Source organism: Monomorium pharaonis, chromosome 10 (genome assembly GCF_013373865.1).
Source record: "Monomorium pharaonis isolate MP-MQ-018 chromosome 10, ASM1337386v2, whole genome shotgun sequence".
NCBI classification, from domain to species: domain Eukaryota; kingdom Metazoa; phylum Arthropoda; class Insecta; order Hymenoptera; family Formicidae; genus Monomorium; species Monomorium pharaonis.
In genome coordinates, this window is record NC_050476.1 from 17,849,867 (window position 1) to 17,870,775 (window position 20,909).

General features: G+C 44.7%; 1 protein-coding gene across 26 annotated transcripts in view; it reads right to left on the reverse strand.

Annotated features, from left to right (window-relative positions):
* LOC105831681 overlaps positions 1 to 20,909 on the reverse strand; it is a 304,195-nt gene that overhangs the window by 258,006 nt on the left and 25,280 nt on the right. For all 26 annotated transcript variants that reach the window (XM_036292720.1, XM_036292717.1, XM_036292719.1 and 23 more), the window contains exon 2: positions 13,577 to 19,191. In XM_036292720.1, coding sequence (XP_036148613.1) covers positions 13,577 to 19,154 — 5,578 coding nt within the window. In that variant the 5' untranslated portion in view covers positions 19,155 to 19,191. The remainder of the gene's footprint in view (positions 1 to 13,576; positions 19,192 to 20,909) is intronic.

Below are 20,909 nucleotides of genomic sequence, written 5' to 3' on the forward strand. Positions count from 1 at the left end.
TTCTATAGAAATGCGGATATCTCTTTCGCAATTAAAAGTACTGTTTTGAAAATAATCCAAATCGATGCTCTTTTGTTTCAAGTTTAACAGTTTTTACTTTCAGTCATATTTTCGTTCTCCTATTTTTTTCAATTATTAAAAGCTAAAGTTATTATTACGTATCCATGATATGATCGATTTATTCATCAAATTGCGATTGCAAATATGACGAACAAATGTCAAATTGACTTTCAATATTATTAAACTGTATCACGTCTCAGGTGTCACGGATCCCAGTTTCAGTCGAGTCCTTCAGCAGAAATGCGGCTAGGGATATGTGTGCTTAAGTTGGTTTCCTTTTTCTTTAACTATTAAGATGTTTCAACAATTTCCGCGGGCACCGACGGCACCGCACGTCTATTTTGATCTTTCAAACTTTTCTCGCCGTCTCTTGGAACTCTCAAACTCGCGGGTTTGAAGTACTGACTCAAACCGTAATGACCTACAGGCTGTACAAACAAGTTGGGAACTTTTCTCCGGTCGACGTTGCGATCATAATAAGAGAGAAGGAGAAAGACACAATCGCCTGCGGCGGTTTTACATAACGCGGAGGTATAAGAAAAGCAGATACAAAAATTAAAGTATTGTAGCATCGATTGATATCCCGTAAAAAATAAAAAAATAAAAGTATCTTCTTATTGTCCGTAGTTCAGAAAGAAACGGACTGTGGCAGAGAAAAGACACATAAATATGTAAAAGTAGAAATGGCAAAACGGAAAGATTTATTAAAGAATACTTTAGAATAATCAGATTCAATTACGAACTCCACTAATACTATGTATAAAACAATTTAAGACATAAATTTACGCGAGATTTGTGTTTTAATCGCTTTTTCTTTAAAGGTGTAACATTTGATCTCGGAGGAAAATCTTTTTCTCTCGCGCTATAAAATTATAGCGCGTAAAAACAATGTTAAGAATGTTAGCTAACGCCGTTACGTGTCTGTACACTTTTTATTAACTCCGCTCCCTGCAAAAATACCCACGCGCTGAATAAACCACTACGATCTACGTGAGGAAAACTTTTCCGAACTCTCGAAAGCGCAGGAAAGCGCGGAGCTCGCCTCCCCACGTCTGCCATCGACGTTTCCGAAGGAAATAAAGAGGGATCGAGGAGGGGGAGGAGGGGGGGGGGAGATCGAGCGCGGACAGGACGGATTTTCAGTTGCCATCAAAGACGCGCGGCGGCCGCCCGATTTTTAATTAATGTCAGGTCACGAAGAGAAATGGCTCCCCCATCTACCGCCGTGTTCCTCAGACTCGGAACGATCCCGGCCCTGTCGTTCCGGGGAAGAATCGCCCATCGAAAATCGATGAAGTCGTCAGCGCCCGGCGGTGCCGCCTCTGTTACCAGCGCTTTCCGACATTCCCGTCGCGCATAATCGTTGATATATCGGCGGAGTCATGCAGACAGCTGATAGGCGAAGTTACCTTGCGGATCAAGCGGCGCCCGCAGGTCCCTTCAACCCCCTCAACTTAAACGGGACGGAAGGGCGGAATGAACGAAGGGGGAGGAAGGAGCGAGCCGTTTAAAATTGCGCGGACAAACAATTTCAGCGTGGTAATGCTAAGAAAATGTTACACGGCCCTCTACGTTCAACATTAAACACAATGGCAATTTCTGCAGCTGGGTTAAGAAGAAAGTCGAGTAATTCTCCGGAATTCTTTCTCTTTTTGGGGGCGGGGGAGAGAAAAATGTAGCGCAAGCATTTCGTCGGAAAGTCGTGTAAAGAGAGAAAATCATTCGGATCACTCGTTCTCCCCCCGACGATTTCAATATTTTTCTTGCGCGGGGTAATTTGTACGAGAAAATAAACGATCTCCGAAGTCGAGAATTGTCAAGGCGGGTTTAGCGCCCGCGAATTATATAAAGTAACCAACAAATACGTTTTCCACCCTGACCTAAAATTACGCGAGCGTGCCAATTAGGCGCTTAATTGGCAATAAGGACGCCTAAGGCTGTCCTGACGTAAGCTCCGTTATTTCAGCAAAAAAAAAAAAGATCACCCACTTTATCTTCCTTGGAGGACGGCTCGCCGCTCGGGGAAAAAGACGAGCGCAGCACTCGTTTTAACTAAGCTCTCGTATTACGGTCAGTTTACGGTTTTTTCCCCGTCAGAAATGAATTACAAGCATTCCCAGCGTGGATCTGATGCAAGTTACGATGAACCGAGCCCATCAGCATCCCGCTAAAAATCCTCAGGGCTTCTGATTTACCGCCGCTTAAACTGTCACAACAAAACGACTTTGGTTCCTACGTAGAAATGGTAGGAACCATTTTACAGTTTTAAGTGAGTTTTTTCCCCCGCGAGTTCGGAGAGCGATGGCCTCGTCGGAAAACGCCGATGAGAAAATATCGGAGGAACGGGTGCCGTTGTTTATCGCAAATCCGCATTTCTCAAGATTCCAAATAATTGATCGACCAAAAAAAAAAAAGATTCTTAAGTAAAAAAAAAGATCCATCGGGACGAAATCCATTAAAAGTTAGCTCAGCTCGCGGCTCAATTTCTTCGTTTCCAGCTTCAATTGCCCATCGCTCCGAAACTCGTTAAATCTCCCTTCCTGGGCTGAGGAAACGTCGGTTCTAAAAATCCGCTGGGGGGAAAAACGGCGATCTGATCGGCGATCAGCGGGAACCCGCGCCGCGTTAGACCTCGAACGGACTTTGGCCTTACCTTCTCTGCCGAACTTGCGCTTCTTCTTGCCGGCGCCGCCGCTGCCGGACGAGCTCTTGCCCGAGCCCTTGTCCTTGCTCTTCCAGCGTCCAATCAACATTTTCCGCAGCTTCCGCCTCAGCGTCTCGAGGGTAGCGTCATCGGGCGCGAAGACGGCGCCGCGGGCGTTTGTTGTCGCGCGGCTGGAGGCGCCGCGCACGTTCACAAGCCGCAGGTGGCACGTAGCCGCGCGGGAGCCGCCGTTTGACGATGCTGCGGGCGCGTAGAAACGACGGACGCACGTCGCACTGCCGCCGCCGCCGCGTCGCGATCCCGCCGTCTCGTTGCGTCGTCCATGACCGACGATCGGGATGCGTTCCGCCTCTATCGTCTCCGCGCGAGTTCGCCGGCGAGATCGCGAAAGCTGCCCCGCGGACGCGACTTATTGATCCAAGCGGTTAAGCCAAAAGCTGTCAAGTCTTACCTGAAACTGCGTCGCGCCTGATTGCGAAATCTTTTTGATATCTTTTTGCATGACCACGATCACCAAAAGGATATTCCGACATGTGGGATAAATGTATATGATCTATGGTTAAACGTTGGAGATTTGTTAATACGTTATATTCCCAGTGATGTAGAAATCATCTTCTGGTTGTGTATTCATTAAAATATTATGTTCGATTCGTGTTAAATATTAGGTAATACAATACAATATGTCAAGTAATTACATGTTAAATGTTATTAATTTATACAGAGCGTACTTCCTTTTATTTTTACAGTAAGATCCAGCCAAAATACTTTCAGACAAAAGTTTTAATAAACTCAATTTTTGAAGAAATAATTTTTAAGGCAAATTTATGGAAATGGCCATTGTTTTATTTTTAAATAAATTTATATGACTTTTACATTATATATATGATTCTTCTAGTAATTCTACATATTAAAGTATTATTAAAGTAGAGTTATCGATAAATCAATAATTTATTACATAATCTACAAATAATTTATTTTACACCTTCTATTTTGATATGTTTTAATTTGAAAACAAATATGTCTCTAAAAATGTTCCTCCTTTGGCTATTCTTTAATATTTTTGTACACAGATTAATAAAATATTCAGTTGATGTAAAGAAATACATTGTTACTTTTTAAAAAATTATGCAATTTGCAGTATGCAATTAAAGCTCTTTTTTAAGCAAATATATGTTTTCTTTATATTATTTCTCATCTCATTATTTCATAAAATATAATTCTATTTTAAAAAATGGCAATTTTCAGATGATTCAAAAAATCGACTTTTTTCAACAACTGTTCCTCTTTAGATAATACAACTTTTGTCTGAATATATTTTTGATCCAATCTTATCCTGCAAAGATAAAAGATGACCACCTTGCATAATTATAAATTAAACCAATTATAAAAATCAATAAAAAATCTTTACAATTAGTATACTGAACAACAGATATCCTTGCTTAATCGTGGTCATCAAAAATTTCAAATACTCTCTCTGGATTTTCGTCACAAGCATGCGATTCTACTGAAGCTAACTCTAATCAAACAATGCGGATCATCTCTAATAAAATTCATAACCGAGCGAAATTATCCATTTCTAAATCTACTTAAATAATTTCGAAAATTGCGAAAGAAGCAGAAAAGAGAGCAAGAAATTGCTTTCTAATATATTCATGTAATCTCCATTGTTATCGAAAATACAACACACACACACAGACACAGCTACACACTCGAAGTGAAAGAAATTTCATCGACGATGCTAACGAATGCAGGAGCCATTGTAGAGTACGTGATACGAGCTACGTTGTACAAGATGCACTCTCATGTAGGAATCGTATCGTATCAGGATGGCCGATATATCCGAAGGAAATCGCGATTGTCGCCGCGGCGTCTCGGCGCCATTGACTCTGCGACATCTTCCGATCGTGGAATATCTTACGAACTACGAGCACACGAGTGTGCTCTGGTGATGCTTGCGAATCGGATCAACGGGTCAAAGGGGCCACAAGTTCCTCGTGGCAAGGGTATCGCGCTGTAACTTGGTTTATTCCTCAGCCTCCGGTTCCCGGACGTTCGTGTGCGGCAACGATGATGGATAGCGCGCCGAAAACGATGGAGATAGCGCGCTCCACTCCGCCCACGGACTCCACTGCGAACCCCCAGTCCAGGATTTATGATTTTTATTGCCGTCTACGAACTCTCCTACGTCTCATTCTATCACAATTTGCCAAGGGCATGACTGTGCTAATTAGATATCATTTATCGCTCAATATCGGCGGAGCTCTATGATGCAACAACAATCCCAACCTGCGAAACCTCAAGCGTTTCTCACTCCGTTCGTCCCCGTTCCTTTCCGTCTTACGTGATTACCGCGCCATCGGCTCGCGAAACATCGGGATCGAGCGTGCTAATTAGACGTAACATCTATAAAACGCGTTAATTTAAAAAAAAAATACACAATTTATAACAATAAAGACTCACGTTTCTCTGTTACCGATTGTATCGATCAAACCTAAACTTCATAGCGCGACTGCGATAAGATAAAAGGTCAAAACTAATTAACAGATATTCTTGTTTTAAACAGCGACGCGAGAGCTGAAATAATAACATTACGCGGAGCATAATTTCGTGTTAATAATTCAAACATTCGCTGGTGGACTTTGACTGAAATTTCGCTCATTGGCTTTTATGATATCAAAGCGTATCAAATTGAAAAGCGCAAACCAGTAAATTTAACGGATTGCTTTTATGAACGCGACCCGTTTTAACAGAACAGAAACCCGCGTCGTCCCCCGCGCTCGCGGAAACCGCGATAATCGCGGGTGGTCATTCGTTATCATTGAAGCAAAAGGAATATCGACAAATCTCTCTTTCACTGAACGAGTCTCGGGATGAGGAGTCGACCGTTATTGATGCCGCCCACACATACACACACACACACCTCCGGAGAAGCGACCCACCTTGGTATTAAACGGTATTCCGATTCATCACGACGACGACGACGACAATCTCCGAAAAGCGAACGAGAGGATCGGTGCTGCGTGCCGGTTAATTAACGACGCTAATCGGATCTTTTACTCACTACTTGCTACAGCGGTGATTAATTGGATTTGCGGCTCGAAGCGATTGCCCGCTTGCATGCGGCCAAATGAAGGACCTAAGCTACCCCGCAACTCGCGGCAGTTAATGCCTTTCGATACGTCACAGAACGAACGAGCGCAAGTGAATGGACCAGCGAACATCACGGCAAAGAGATATTCGCGGTTTATTCGATCGGCAATACTCCTTTGGTCCGTTTATCCCTTCCCCTCCCCTACCCCCGGAGCTACTTCATTCCGATCAGTTGAATCTTGATTTATAACCTACCCGCGAAACTTGCTTTATGATCAAAGTGGACCTTACGTCCGGCTACGCGGATTTTCAAGCGGGCCGATATGTAGCTTTTTAGAAAAATCCCAACTAGCAAACTAGCCCCGATTGACTATGCCATCAAGTTACGCTCCGTAAAAGTTGGAAACGTAAAACTCTAACTAAAGAAGCTCACTAAGTAGAAGAGAACCTCTACGCAGTTAAAGTCGTATAAAGTGACAAATCATCGTTCAACATTTGATATTTGGAAAGGAGCTACGAAATTAGTTTACATTATAAGATCGTCTGCGATTAGATTTGAATAGTAAATTATGCAAACTGACGAGTGTGTGTGAGAAATTCAAAGGTAAATTAGCGTTGGTGTAAATAAATAAAACAGGGACTAACTTTTTTTCCCTTCTTTATAATAATAAATCAACGTTTTTATCATTTTCTGTTTTATTTCTTTGCTTTCTTCTTCACGACTATTAGATATATCTCTCATATTGCGTAAGAACAAAACTTACTTCGGAAATGAGTTGTCACTTTCTTATTTTTCACGCCCTGTCTGCGAAGAATAAGATGAATTATGGTTTCCTTTATCACTGCTCGAGAAATAACATTTTTTTAATATAATAATAAATCGTTATTTCCATCTAATCTCTATCTATCTCTGCACATTCTCCATTCGCTGCAACAATTTATATAAAAGCAACAAAAGGTTTAATATACATCAAAAATATTGTTTTCTTAATCTACCACTTATTTATATTAAAAATATATTTTTTATTTAATTTTAAACTTTACCTTTTTTTTTAATCAAATAATCATAATTTCTACAAAAGATTGTGAAAGAAAAATTGTACGCAATTTGCTCAAAAGTAATAAACTGAAAATCAATTAATACCCTTATTCCTAAAGAATCACTTAAATAATTACTAAATATCCCGAGTTCATCAAATATCTGACATCACGATCACAAAAAGAAAAAAGAGATACGAAAGGTCGCTGGTGCGCGTACACGTTGTAACACGTTCGCGTGATGCCGATATATAGCAGCTTCGCGATTACATCAGATTGCCTCACCGATGATACATTCATACACCCTCTACACATAACCGTACCATTCATAACGGATGTCGGTCAGAAAACTTTCCTGAGGGATTACGTGAAACAAGGAGAATATGTGTCGAAGATAACCGCTATACGCGTTACCCCACATGCGGACGGCGACCGCACTGAGGTCAAGGCACCCGGCAGTTCACCATATTGCTGCCTGCAACGGTCAGCGCGGGCAGCACTACCGGCGACGTCCCGTTCTCCATTTTCCCACAAGGATATATGAAACTTATCAATCGATACGCTGCGCAAGTACGATTGTCACGGAGGACAACGGGCACCTCCTCGTCCCCCTCCCTCCCCCAAATCTCTCGTTCGCACCCCTTAACGATCCCCGACCGAAGGATGAACAGCAACCACGAGTAACCGGGTGCGTCGAGTGACCTCCTCCCCTCGTGTCAAGGAAATTGGCAGCAACGATCGGAAAAGCGGTAAAGGCGGAGGAAACCGAGCTGCACGTTGCTCCGCACCACTGTGCCGCAAACGGGACCACAATCAAGATGGTCGGCACAACATTTTACCGGTTTATCGTCGCGTTATCAGGCGCGTTATCGAGACATCGGCGACGAGCGTGTTCCGGCAGCGGTCCCCTTACGTTTACGAGGATCACGACGGTCGATGGGTCCGCCAACAGACGTTCAAAGGGGGGACGAACTTGAAAGACGAGAACACACCACCACGACCAACCGCGACTACCACCTACACGTCGATTCACGGGACGCGGTAGCGGGATGATGCAAGGCCGTAACGGCGGCGGCGGCGGCGGCGGCGGCAGCAACACTAGCACCACCACTACCACCGGCGAGGGTTGTACTCTCACGGGATACCCGGCGAGATTTCCTCCCTCAAGATATACCCAGCCGTGACTATGTCACCGCGACTTGTCTACGAGACGAGCGGCGCGTACTCCTCGCCCGCGACGACTCTCGGCAACGAAGGTCGCGATCGATCAGTACTTTTCGAAAAAGACTCGACCCGCATGCGAGAGGGGCGAGTGCGAGGAAACGATGAGATACAAACCACCACCACCATCACCACCACCACCATCAGCTCCGCCACCACTACGACTACCGCGCCGGCTACACGTCGTTTCACACGTCGGTGCACCTGCAGCCGCAGCAGCAGCAGCAGCAACAGCAGTGGCAGCACCATCAGAGAGAAGAGAACGATACGTCGCTGGGACGCCCGGAAAGTCCCGGCTACACTGTTCCTCCCTACCCCCCCCCCGTCCCTCCCACTTGCTACTCTTCCCGGCGTCTTCCTCTCTCCTTCTAGCTTCCCTTCGAGTGACGTCACGGGAGTCGGGGATCGATCCCAAACGCCCACCTCCAGGCCCGCATCTCCTCTCTCTCCCGAACGGTACTGACCGGATAGAAAACATTCGACCGTTCCCTCGGCGACCTCCAGCGACCCCCCGGATGTACAACGTATGCAGCCGGTGCCACGCACCACGCGACGGAAAGGGCGCGGAAGGGCGTAATTCCTTGCCGCGGATGGAGCGCACCGGCGATCTCGCGGTTGCTGCGCGATCCCCGCGAAGGGACGAAGCGGCGGGAAAATGGAACGAGGATAAGTAAAGGAAGGAAACGCGTACCAAGTGAAGAGACCAGTTTCACAGACAACTTTTCCACGCTCGGATCCCCTGTCCTTATTCTTTATGTGCGTTCATATGTTTCTGCCATTACAATTGTTTATAATTGTGTTCATATATATTTATTATCATTAATAACGTTATTATTGATCAAATGCTTGTATGGTTGTAATTTTGTTTTTAAACCAAGACAAGTTTTTTCTACTTGTAATATTATCATTAAAAAGTATAATGAGATACAGTTAACAATAGCTATACATAAAATAGTGACAGATGTGTGTTTTTTTTTTCTCGCGAACAAAGTTTCGTTTTCTATATTATTCAAATCGACACATCCATTAATATTAAAAAAAAAAGAAAATTAAATTGTAAATAAAAATATTGTTTACTCGAGTGAATACTAAACGTGTATTAAACCAAAAATGTTTAAGATAATAATTGGGATAAGACCGTAATGTGTACCGCGTTTAAAATCGAGGAAAGGCTAACGACGTTCATAACAGGATCTTAGTGCATAAATTTTATGTGCGATTTTAAAATACATTTTCTAATTCTTCGGTCTGCGCGCCATTACTTTCAATTTGAAAATATAATTCTTAAATTGAACCAGAATAGAAACGACGCGATATTAAATTGGTAATCAATTTAATAATAATAACGCTAACAAGCATCCATAAGATTCTCCCTTCATCCCCCAAAAATATTTAAATATTATGCGCATATTTATTCAAAGAATTGTTTTATTAAATATATTATTAAACGCTTCTAAAATCAAAATTGTATTAATTAAATCAATACGTCAGATTGTATTGAAATCCATACAATAACTGTCAAACTCACCGGATGGCCCTACAGTTCAGATGTTCACGTCAATCAGCAAAATATGTCAATAATTCAAGAAAAACTGAAACAATTTATAGTAACAATTGACAACTTTTCTTTCGATAAATTGTCAATTTTACGTGTCAATATAAATTCCTCGAGCATAGCCCTGTGACAATATATCGACACGCGAATCCAACGACTAATAGATGCACTGCTCAAGGATTAAGCAGCTTTGCACGATCAATTTATCTATCATAGATATAACAACGCGCGTACATAGCGGCGTAATTAATGAGGATAAAACTAGCCCGCCAGTTCGCTGTTTGGGGGATGAAGCTGGGAGGGAAAAGGGGGATGCGTTGGCATGACTCTCTATTCCAAACATCGAACATTGAAATCTGCATCTGCGGGTCGGTTAATCTGCATAGATATTGCGCCGGTGCAACGCGCGCGTGGAAATTCGGCAAACTACTATTCCACTCTTCCCCATCAGGAATTCTTTTGTCCCCGGAAATCGCTTGTGCGCCAGTTCGGCATTCAAGTGGCATTAAAGGAAGGATAATGTCCTCGCCCCGTCGTCTTTTGATCCTCCAATTTTTCGCCGCCTCGTCTCACGAAGACGAGAGAGAGAGAGAGAGAGAGAGAGAGAGAGAGCCGGCGGAGACCGACGTCCGTGTGCGGGCTGAGAATAAAGGGAAAGAGGAAATCCCGCGCGCGTCCCTTCGATCAAAAAGAGATGCTGAAAGAACTCAATCACCGTCCTCGATCTTTGCCTATCGTTTAATAGTGGGGTAACGAAAAGAGCGTTGAATCTCTGCCCGATTATATAAAACTGGATTTAGCAAGTCTTATGAATACAGAGGGTTGGTTATTCTCGGCGATCTAAGTGGCGCGCATACGTAAAAATGAATAACACGATAAAACTATTCAATAAAGAACATAAAAAAAAATAATATTGTATTAACAGTATTACATCAACAAATTGGAAATAATCCTGTTAATTCAACATTATTAATAAAACAAAAACGCACAATGTATTGAATTAACAAGATTATTTTCAATTAGACTAATGCTATTGATACATTTTCTTTCGTGTATGCATAAAGATAATAAAAATTTCAGACAAGTGCGAAATATATCTGACAGCAATGATAAAATATAAAAACAAACTATTATTTTTCTTTAATTTTTACATTATTTGCTTTTTATTATATTGCTTTAATAGAAGTAACTATTCAAATGTACGGAAAACCTTTATTATTTTATCCTACGTTGCATTATTATTATCATTATTATTATTGTTATAAGATAGCAGATTTTCAACAGTCGAGCTATAGTCAGCTCAGTCAGCAAGTCCTAAATGCAATACAATTTAGCTCGTCGCAAATTCTGCCGAGAATCAAAACGAACGTCCTTGTCAGGCCGCAAAATTACTTCCATGACGTCTCCGGAGCCGTGCACACTTTCCGTGAGTGTACTCTCGAAGCTATAAAATTCTAATACAATGCAGCAAGCCAACGTCGTGGATTTTACATGAATGACCGTGAAGGCGCTTGAAGTCGGACTTGAAATAGAGTTTGAGTCCCAGACTTGGCAACATTTTGCCTTTTTACGCAACCATTTTTTTTCCTTTAATGGTCCCATTTGCAAAGTAAAAATAACCTTCAAAGTAACAACGGCCGTTTTTAAATTCATCAATCTATCGTAGACAGATTACTTAGTTTACCAATTAAGGAGACACAAGTAATCGTACGTATGCTACATTATGTTAAAAATATATTTTGTATTAAATTTTAAATAAATACGAGCGCGAAGAAATTAGTATTCTGGTGGAAACTATAATTTAAAGAGCACTGATTATATTCTACACAAATATATTGTACACAAAAAATGTATGTGAAAAAACTGTGCACGAGAATTATCCTTGAAGAAAGGATAATTCTTGTGCACAGTTTTTCCACGTACAATTTTTTGTGTACAACATATTTGTGTAGAATATTCTGATCGTGCGCAATTATTTTGTGTAGAATATAATCAGTGCTATTTAAAGAAATAGTTTCACGTACAAATTTGTAATTTGCCTTAATTGTAACATTATACATCTTGCGTGACGCAGTATTAGTATCGACAATGTGCCTTGCGCGAAGCTGTCTTCCGTGTAGGCGATTCGATGCATCTCACGGCCGGAAGAGCGTGGGAGTACAAAAGTGCATTGGTCGGCGAAGCGACGTCTTACGCATCGGTCGAACAATTAACCGAGATGCAATGTCAGTGACCCTATTCACCGCGGTTTAAATGAGCGATTAATTGCTCTGTTCGCCCATGCGGAAAGATCCACCCGGAGGCGTGATTCTGCCCACTTAATAACCGAAACACCATTGCTCTTATACTCTATTAAATGTCTGAAATTACATCGGACATTAACGCGTAACGTCTCTTTTCATATAAAAAGAGAAAGACTATGAGCTCCCGATAAACGCCAACTATTAACGGTGACATTACATCGATATTATATTTTCGCAATAATATAATATAAGTGTAACATACACGTTGTATGTTACCTATTGTCTGTCCACTATTGAGAAAATTATGATATATATATTGTATCATATAATGTTGGTTTTAATCAATTATACTTTTAAAAAAATATCGATTTTAATAATAAAAAAAAATACCTTCTGCTTTTCAGCTTTATTTCTAATTATATAAATGCCTTCCTTAAACATTTATATATTTCTAAATTGTTATATATTATTTTATATTAGCCTGTTTATTTTTAAATACTTTGTTCCAAATTAATAAAATATATCGCTTCTTAATGAAATCAAATAAACTTAAGGAATAAATATAAATATAAATATATGTACAAAATCTCTAAAAATAATATACTAAATGTATATAGTTTTTAAATTTATTTTAAAGAACAAAACAATTGTGCTATAAGCTATTTCAATATTTAATCTACAACATCAATATCTATTGTTTCCGGTGTTCTAAATCCGGTGTACAAAAATAAATGTAAATAAACTTTCAAACAATAGACGATAAAAAAGCGTAATAGCACCAGGTACATCAAAATGCGACCTTTGAGAAGCGCTGTAATTTCATTGAATAAAGGAAGCGTCAGAGACCAAGAGCACATTTGCGTAGTCACGACGAAGCGACGAAGCGAGCGCGTCGCGGTTAATCTTAAAATTCACAGCCAGAGTCGATGATGTTATCTTTGGTATACCGCACGCTGTTTGCATAGCTCCAAACAACTTAGCCAGAGATCGGCTAAATAAGATGAATAAGCAAGGAGCCTGGATAAAATCGCACGACTAAAATCAGGTGTTTATACATACATCTATATGCGAGGGAGTAACGTCGCGACAGTCACACGAAAAACGGCAAATCCACGTAAGACCCCCACGTTTTAGTGCCCCACTGTTCTACTAGTTCGAAGAAGCGAAGAAAGCAACATTTCTCTCGCTTCCTTTCCCTCCTTCCCTCCCTTTTTGGCGCAAACGTGCCCCAACACTCTTCCCCGCGTCTTAAGAGGCTCATTCGAATGCACGGTCATACGCAGTCATGTCGTACGGTCCGTGCATAACGTCTAGGACCAAATTACGAGCTGCGAAACACACCCTCGCCCAGGATTATTTGATGAAAAAGCACCCGCGGTCTTGTTCTCACGACTTCCCGCCGATACAGCGAAACAATATGTGTAAACGGTCTTTCTCTCGCGGCAGCGTGAATTCCGCGATTGGCAATAAGTTTTTTCACGTTATTTTCGAGTTAATATAGCTTCAGTTCTTTTTAAATTGAAGCAAATATACTTTAATTGTAGTTTCCGTTTCAGATTTTTAGAAACTACAGCATTATTTTTATAACACAATCTGTATGGAATGTCAACATTTTTCTAAAAATGTTTGTAATACGTTTTAGCGTGTTTAGCGTAGACCGACCTAGCATCCTTGAAAATAAAATAAATCAAGAGTCTGACTCACCACTCTGCTTTCGCCGACCGTCGCGTTGCTCCTCGTTGCTCCATCGGGCGTCGCTGCAGACGTAATTCCTGGCACTGTTTCCGCGGCGGGTGATTACCAAGGGATCCTTGGGCAGAGGAGGCAGAGGTTTATTAGCGTCGTACTCCGGCTCCGAGCAGCTCCCGTCCGAGCGACATCTCGAAGACGGGCCCGCGTTGCGGCTGACGCACGAAGCGTCTTGAGTCCCGTCGTGCCGGTCTTGAGGCAGGAACACCGAATCGGTGTCCGAGGCGCTGTCCTCGCTTCTGTGCCGCCTGGTGGGCGGCTCGGGTGCCGTTCCACGCTTGGTCGGCCAGCTACCGGCTACCAATTCCGGCCCGGCATTCGGTTGATTGGAGAAACTAACCCTCTTGGGGCCAGTGCTTCCGTACTCCACTGATTCGCCTCCTATCAGGCTACCCCGCTTGAATATAGGATGCGGTCGCGATCTGACCTCGCCGTCGTTGCCGTCCTCCTCGTAAACCCCGCCGACCTCCGCCGGCTTCCTCGCCGGGGACGCCGTGCCGGCTCTTCCGTCCGCGAATGGTTTTCTGCACGTCACGTGGAGACTGGTACGCTCGACGTCGCCCCGGTGGAAGTGCGGAGAAGCGCTCTTCGACCTCTGCCCGTCGTATCCCGCGGGATCACGTGGATTCGCAGACTTCATCGACAACTCCTGGCGATCGCGCAGCGCCTGCTGCGGCCTGACTATCAGTACCGGCTGATTCTGGCCTTTCTGTGCTTGCATTAACGGCGGTTTTCCGGTCGGACTCATCTTGAGACGTTGCTGGACGTTACTCCAGTAAGATCCGTCACCGTGAGTGACGGGACCGAGTGCCGTCGCGTTAGATCTGAATGCCTGACTCGGCATCGTGGGGCTTCCAGTGCTCGCCTTGTAATACGCACCGTACAGCCCGTCCGCCGTTGTCAGATTCTGCTCGTAGATCCGTCGCTGTTGCTCCTCGTCGAGTCTCTTCAGCTGCTGCCAATATACTGCCTCCCTTACCTCCGGCAGATCGATCTTCGGCGCGGTCTGCCTCGGACCGGGGTTCGCCGACGAGGTGACCGACTTCCGGTGTGCCTCCAGCGCCTTTTGCTGCCAATAAAACGCTTCCAAGTGCTGCCTGGTCTCTTGCTTCGAGGGCGACAACAGTCCGCAGGTCGGGTGACCCTGCTGACCGTATCCCGTGTCGGCGGTTCGTTGAGCGTACGGCTCTTGGCCCTGTCGCGGCTGATGCTGCGGTTGACACTGTCGTTGGCGTTGCTCGTAAATCGGCTCGCGTTGCAGCGAACTCGCGCTTACGTACATCATCTTGTCTTGACTCGCGGTCGGCGAAGACTGCCGGCCCTCGATCGACGCCGCCACTGCCGCCGCCGTGAATGGAGAAGCCCGCTGTTGCTGAGCGGCGATCTGATTGTGCCGTCGCTGTTGACAGATCTCAGCCGCGTTTGGCGACTCGCGTATCGGGGACCGTGCTACCCGTCTCACCGGTTCGTTGAGCATCCGTTTGGTCTCCAACACGCACGACTGTGGACTCTGCGACGCCGAATTTCGACCTTTGACCCGGGCAATTCTCTCGTCGACGTCGCGTTTGGCCAAACCGTACAGATCGGACGGCGGCGATTGTTCGTTCTCGCGTCTGCCTTCCCTCGTTTCCGAGGCTAGCGCGTTGCCGCGGGCGGTGGGACTCGGCTGTCCGCGGTATCCGTAAATCGGTTCGGGGCGCGAGATCCCCTTCGTGAAGGACAGTACACTCTTTCGTTCCATAGATCTTCCCATTCCCGTGGCGGAGGAATTTCGACCGCCGTACTGATGTCGCACTTCGATTGGAACGATGCCAGAGATACCGTCGCGCGAATCCGCTATGGGGACGGGCGATTCCGCGTCGCGGAGCCTCGCCCCGTTCGACGGCCGAGGGACTCGAGACTGGCAGATGGCTTCCCGCTTGGGCGAGGCTATCAAGATTTGATCATCGGGCTGTGACCTCCTGGCTCGTGATCCCGTCGACGGGGACGTCGCTGTCATGCCGGACCTCGACGGCGATGTGCTCCGAATGGGCGATCTCTCAGCTTGATTGCACGCCAATGAATCGCTCTTCAAGTTTGTTTCAGCATTCTCGTGACTCTTTATGCAATCTTCGCGCGATTTCTCAGTTTCGCGTTTCGATTCCGTTCGCGGATTTTCATTGTCCTCGCAGTACCGAAACGAACAATTCTTTAAGGGCGACTGTTGATTCGGTGAACATTCTTGTTCGAAGACCAAGTCACCTTTGTCCTCCGGCGAATTTTTCTCCATACGCTCCGGTGTTTCCGCCCTCGCGAAACGATCCTCGCGGCACGGTGACGATGGAGTCACGTCGTAGACGTGTTCCTCGATGTAGTTACCCGACGGCTGGGAAGTCTGATCTTCATTCTCGTAAATCCCCTCGCGCGTATCTTCGAAGAGCGGTCGGTCCGCGGGTGAAGTTCGAGCGCTGCTACGCGGCGAGTTCAAATAGTACTCGCCGCTTTTCGAGCTGGTGGGCGAGAATTCGCTCTTCTGGCTCGAGTTAGGTGTGCAACTCGAGTCGGCATAGTCGCCGGACTTCTGGCTGGAACCGGACGACGGGTACTTCGAGTTTTTCCCGATCAATGGTGCACGCTGATTTTGATTCACGATCGGCTGCCGTGTAATTTTAACTTGCGCGGGAACCGACTGCGGCGGACTGTGGATTAAACTCGCCTCGAGGGTCCCGTCGTTTTGATAAAGCCCGGATTGGCTCCGGTAATCCACGTTGTCGGCAACGTCCAAACCACCGAGATTGTCGCACAGCTGGTCGATGCCGTCCTGGTAATTCTCGTAGTTCGAGAGCTCGAGTCGCGACTGCGGGATATCGGGCAGCGGTCTGTCGACGGGATGAATGGCCCGCGACCGTATGTAACACCGTTCCCCGGGCGGCGCCGAGATTCGACCGGAGGCAGCGTGATTTCTCTGGAAGACGTAAGTACGCGCGCCGTGATTCGGCTCCTGCAGACTGTGCTTGCGCTCCAGATGCGCTCCGTATCGCCGGCTGTCGTGATCCTCGCCGCGTCTCTGCCTCTGCTCGTACTTCCTCATGTGATCGGGCGATATGCCGAACTGTCCGCTTCGCTCCAACCATCTCTCGTCCGGCGCGATCGAGCTCAGGCTGGAGTTAGCGGTGTACGACCGCTGACCTCTGGCTCGCTCGCGGAGAAGCCGCGTATCGTCCGTCTGCAGGAAGTGATCGGGCGTACTGGTGATCGGTCCTTGCTCGGGAAACAATTCGCGCTTGATCTCGTCCAATCTCTCCTCAATGATAGAACCATTCAGGCTGTTGTCCAGCTTAACATTTCTCTTAATGTCCTCGTTCAGGTTCATCGTGTCCGGCGATCTCGTGTAATTCCCATTCTGTTGGTAACGAACAAAATGTCGTTCCTCGTACCTCCTCCGATCCTTCTGCTCCTTCTTCTTGTAATCCTTTCGAGAATCTTTCGGGGAGAAGAAACCGGGCAATAAACGCCGAAAACCAAGTTTCTTCTTCTGCTTCTCCTCCTTCTTCACCTTGGACGGACCCGCCTCCATCGCAAATTCCTTTATAAGATTCGCGTAACCGTCCTTGCCACGTTGACTTCGGACAACGGAGATCGTAGGCTTGGTAAACTTCTTCGAATTAACTGCCGTAAGAGTCCCAGAAGTTTTATCGTTTCTCTTTTCAAATAAAGGATTCTTCCTATCGGCAATTATCACGTTTCCTGTTTCTTCGATATTCAGTTTACAGTTATTCTTCGCCTCGTACGAATTTAGATCGCTGGTAGCGTCACCTCTTTCCCTAAAGCTTATATCTTCGTGAACTATCGCCGTTGTAAGAATCGCATCCGCCCTCTCTACTTCTTCATCCCACCGAGCGCAATCTTTATCTTCCTCGTCGTCGAAGGCTCGATCCAATCCCTCGATATCGTCATTATCGTCCGTCTGTATCTCGTTCTCTTTGTTCGCCACGTGGGCGATGTCTTCGTCGACCGCCTTGATTCTATCCTCCAGACACGAATCGGAGTCGACGGTGCTCACGGTGCTGTTCTCAAGGATCTCCTCCGAAGTTCGTCTCTTCGGCTCACCGATCGACGCCCGCCTCCCGGCGAGCTCCTCCGCCTCCGGACGCTTCCGGTCAAAGAATACGTCGACCCCGGCGTCGCGGTCGTCGACAATACTCTCGCGCGAGGACACGCTGCCAAACTCCTCGACGTAAGACGACTTAGAAGAGTCCGAGGAGTTCCGTTGCAAGCGATTATCCAGAAATTCTCCGGACCACCTCTTCTCCACCTCCGTCACCTTCTCGCTGTACTTCCGTTTGACGTCGATCTTACCCGACGGCCGCTCGTCGGTCTCGCTGGCCCTGTCGTTGTCGGACGTGTAATCGAGATCGGTTTCCAACAGCCTCTTCTCCTCGATCTTCAGCCGCTTATCCGGATTGTGCTTCTCAAGAAAATCCTTGTCGAATCCGGAACTTAATCCCTCGCTGCCGCGCGACTCCGAGATAATCGGCGACTTCAGAGCATAATTCGCCTGAAGACCCAGCAATTTCTCCTTGTAGCTTCGCGCGGTACTGGCGTGGATCTTGGTGCTCAGATTCTTTTGAAGATCGTCGATAGTCGCCCGACTCCTCTCTAGGCGGTCCCGCACATCCCTGTCAATTCTCGCATCTCCTCCACGACTCTCCTCAACGTCGTCTTGTTGCTTCTTAATCCCGCCTGATTCACGTTCGCAGTTCACGTTTGCAGCCTCAGACGTCTCATTGTGTCTATCGATTTCGAGGGAGCTTACATTGTCACCTTTTTCGTCGCCCGCAGCGTCTACCGTCTCGAGAAGTTCTTGTTCAGCTTGCTCTTGCCTAACCTCAGCCGCTATCTCGTCAACAACTTTTTTCCCCTTCGACAATAAATCTTCCGAAGATACTGCTTCCGTTGAGGACACCGAGCTCACTATCAAAGATGAATTATGTTCATTTTCAATTATAAATTTCTCTGAGACTTCCGGCGACACCGTGTACTTCTTCTTGACAATCGCGTTTGCAGAGTTTAGATCTTCGATTGCACCGCTATCAGCTGCCGGGCTTTTCGCAAACTTAATCGGCTTGATTCTGTTCTCTTCGCTCAAAATACTGACACCGTTGCTTTTACGGCTCTTGAGAATAGGAAGTTTCGATTGGCCGCCCGAAACGATGGTCTTAGGATCTTTTGAGTTTGACGTAGACGCGTTTTCCGAAACGCGAAATTTATCACTACACGCTGATTTCTGCCGCTCGTCTTTCACGCATTTAACGACGTTCGGTCTCGTCTCTGAACTCAGAGATAATTTTTCCGAAGTCTCGTTCTTTTTTAACAATACTTCTCGCGATCCGTTCAAAGATTCGAGAACAATTCTTTCAACAGTAATCTTGTCGACCGACAGAACTTGCACGTTACCTGCATTCGCTTCTTTCCCGTCACCCTTTAACGAGTCCCGATTATGCACGGCTGTTTCCGAGATTTTGCTATCAAAGACACCCTCCTGCGACTCCATGCTGGTTCGTTGAGCACCGTTCTCCTTTTAAAGGCGCCTGAAAGAGTTCCATTGTAATCTTCACGACACATCCGAAAGAGGCATACACATTACAGAATAAAATCAAATTTAAAAGTATAATTGTGTAGAGTTTTCTACAAAAATCAAGCAAGTCTACATTTATTAAAAAATATGACGCCAAATCGTTCTCTATCAATATTCATTCAATCAATAATCATTCTTATTAATATAAAAATTGTGCGCGATGTAAACAATTTTATACTAATAAAAATCAGAAAACGAGGAATATCAATAAACACTAAATATAACATTTCCATAAGAACTAAGTCCAAAGGTTTCTCGTCTTCTTTTTAAATAAATTCTCAAAATATTAGTCAAATTGGTTCTTATATCAATTATTAGATGTTCGCAGAAAAAATACCATTTTTACACAATAAATAATTTGAAGATGAGAAATTCTTTTGTTACTTACAAAAATTGAATCTTTGGAACTTGTTTCATTTTTGTAGAAAACGCTTCAATTAAAAGATGAGACAAAAAAGTCAAATATTGTTGTACATTAATAAAAAATAAAACAGGTTTACGTGTTTTTAAAATAACTGGTTGAAATTAAAAACTAAATTATGTAAAATTAATTAAAAATTATTAACCACTAAACAATCTTGTATATATCAAGAAATAAAATCTTAAGAAAACTTGACAGTTTTAAACAGACATAATTTGCTTATATAAAAAACCGTTTAATATTTTCATCAAAACAGTATATTTATTTTTATTCAATATTCAATAATTTTCATAAATTGAAAAAAAAATATTGAATAGGAAATAACATTTTTAAACCAAGAATTAGAATTTTTTAATATTATTATTACCAAAACAATCAGAAATATAGTGTTCTGTGGATGATTATTGCAATATTCAAATAAAAATGGTTCAAATATAATACTTTGCTCAAATTTACGCTCAAACTCCTACAAGATTTTATTCTTGCTTATATACGAGACAATTACTGTTAATTTAATACTAAATTTGTTTATACAAATAAGACACTCTGTTTAACGCCACTATTTTTTATATTTGACGTTACATTTGACAATTTGAAACGTCAGTTTAAACAGGGACACAGGCGTCGAGAGGGTACGAGGGGGACTCGAGATAACTGGATAAGTGCCTGCGTGGTCGTTCGAAATTTTCTCATTAGTCCATCGTGACTGCGAGCGCTGCCGCGCCGATGTTTGACCCGGTCAAGTACGTGGTGCACGTACGCGGCCATGTGCACGCCAGCCGCTCTCGTGTATACACTCGCGAGCACGTGCCAGCGCTCCTGGATCGCGCGAGCGCGCCAACAAACCCCGCGCGCGGCGTGTAGTCTAAACACGCGTATATTCTAAACAACGAAGCGGAAAATCTCCTCGGTCCGTAGCCTTCATTCGCGCGCGCGGTCAACGTCTCGCTCGTTCTTTCTCCCCCTCCCTCTCTCACTCTCTCTCTCTCTCTATCTCGCTCGAAAGGTACCGAGGCAACGTGGAGTCGCAAAGTGCAACGACCGTGACGAATTCGTTCGGGAAACTTACAAAGCGTCTAAAACGAGAATGTACAACCGCGCAGGGCTTCGAATCCCTTTTTCTCCGTTGATACCGTTATGCTTACTTCCGCCCGTATTTCCTCTCCCTTCCGTACGCGTGACGTAAGCGTCGTGTATTCATCGAGAAGGGAGAGAAGTAGAAGTACAGTTTGTTCACATTAATAGAGCAC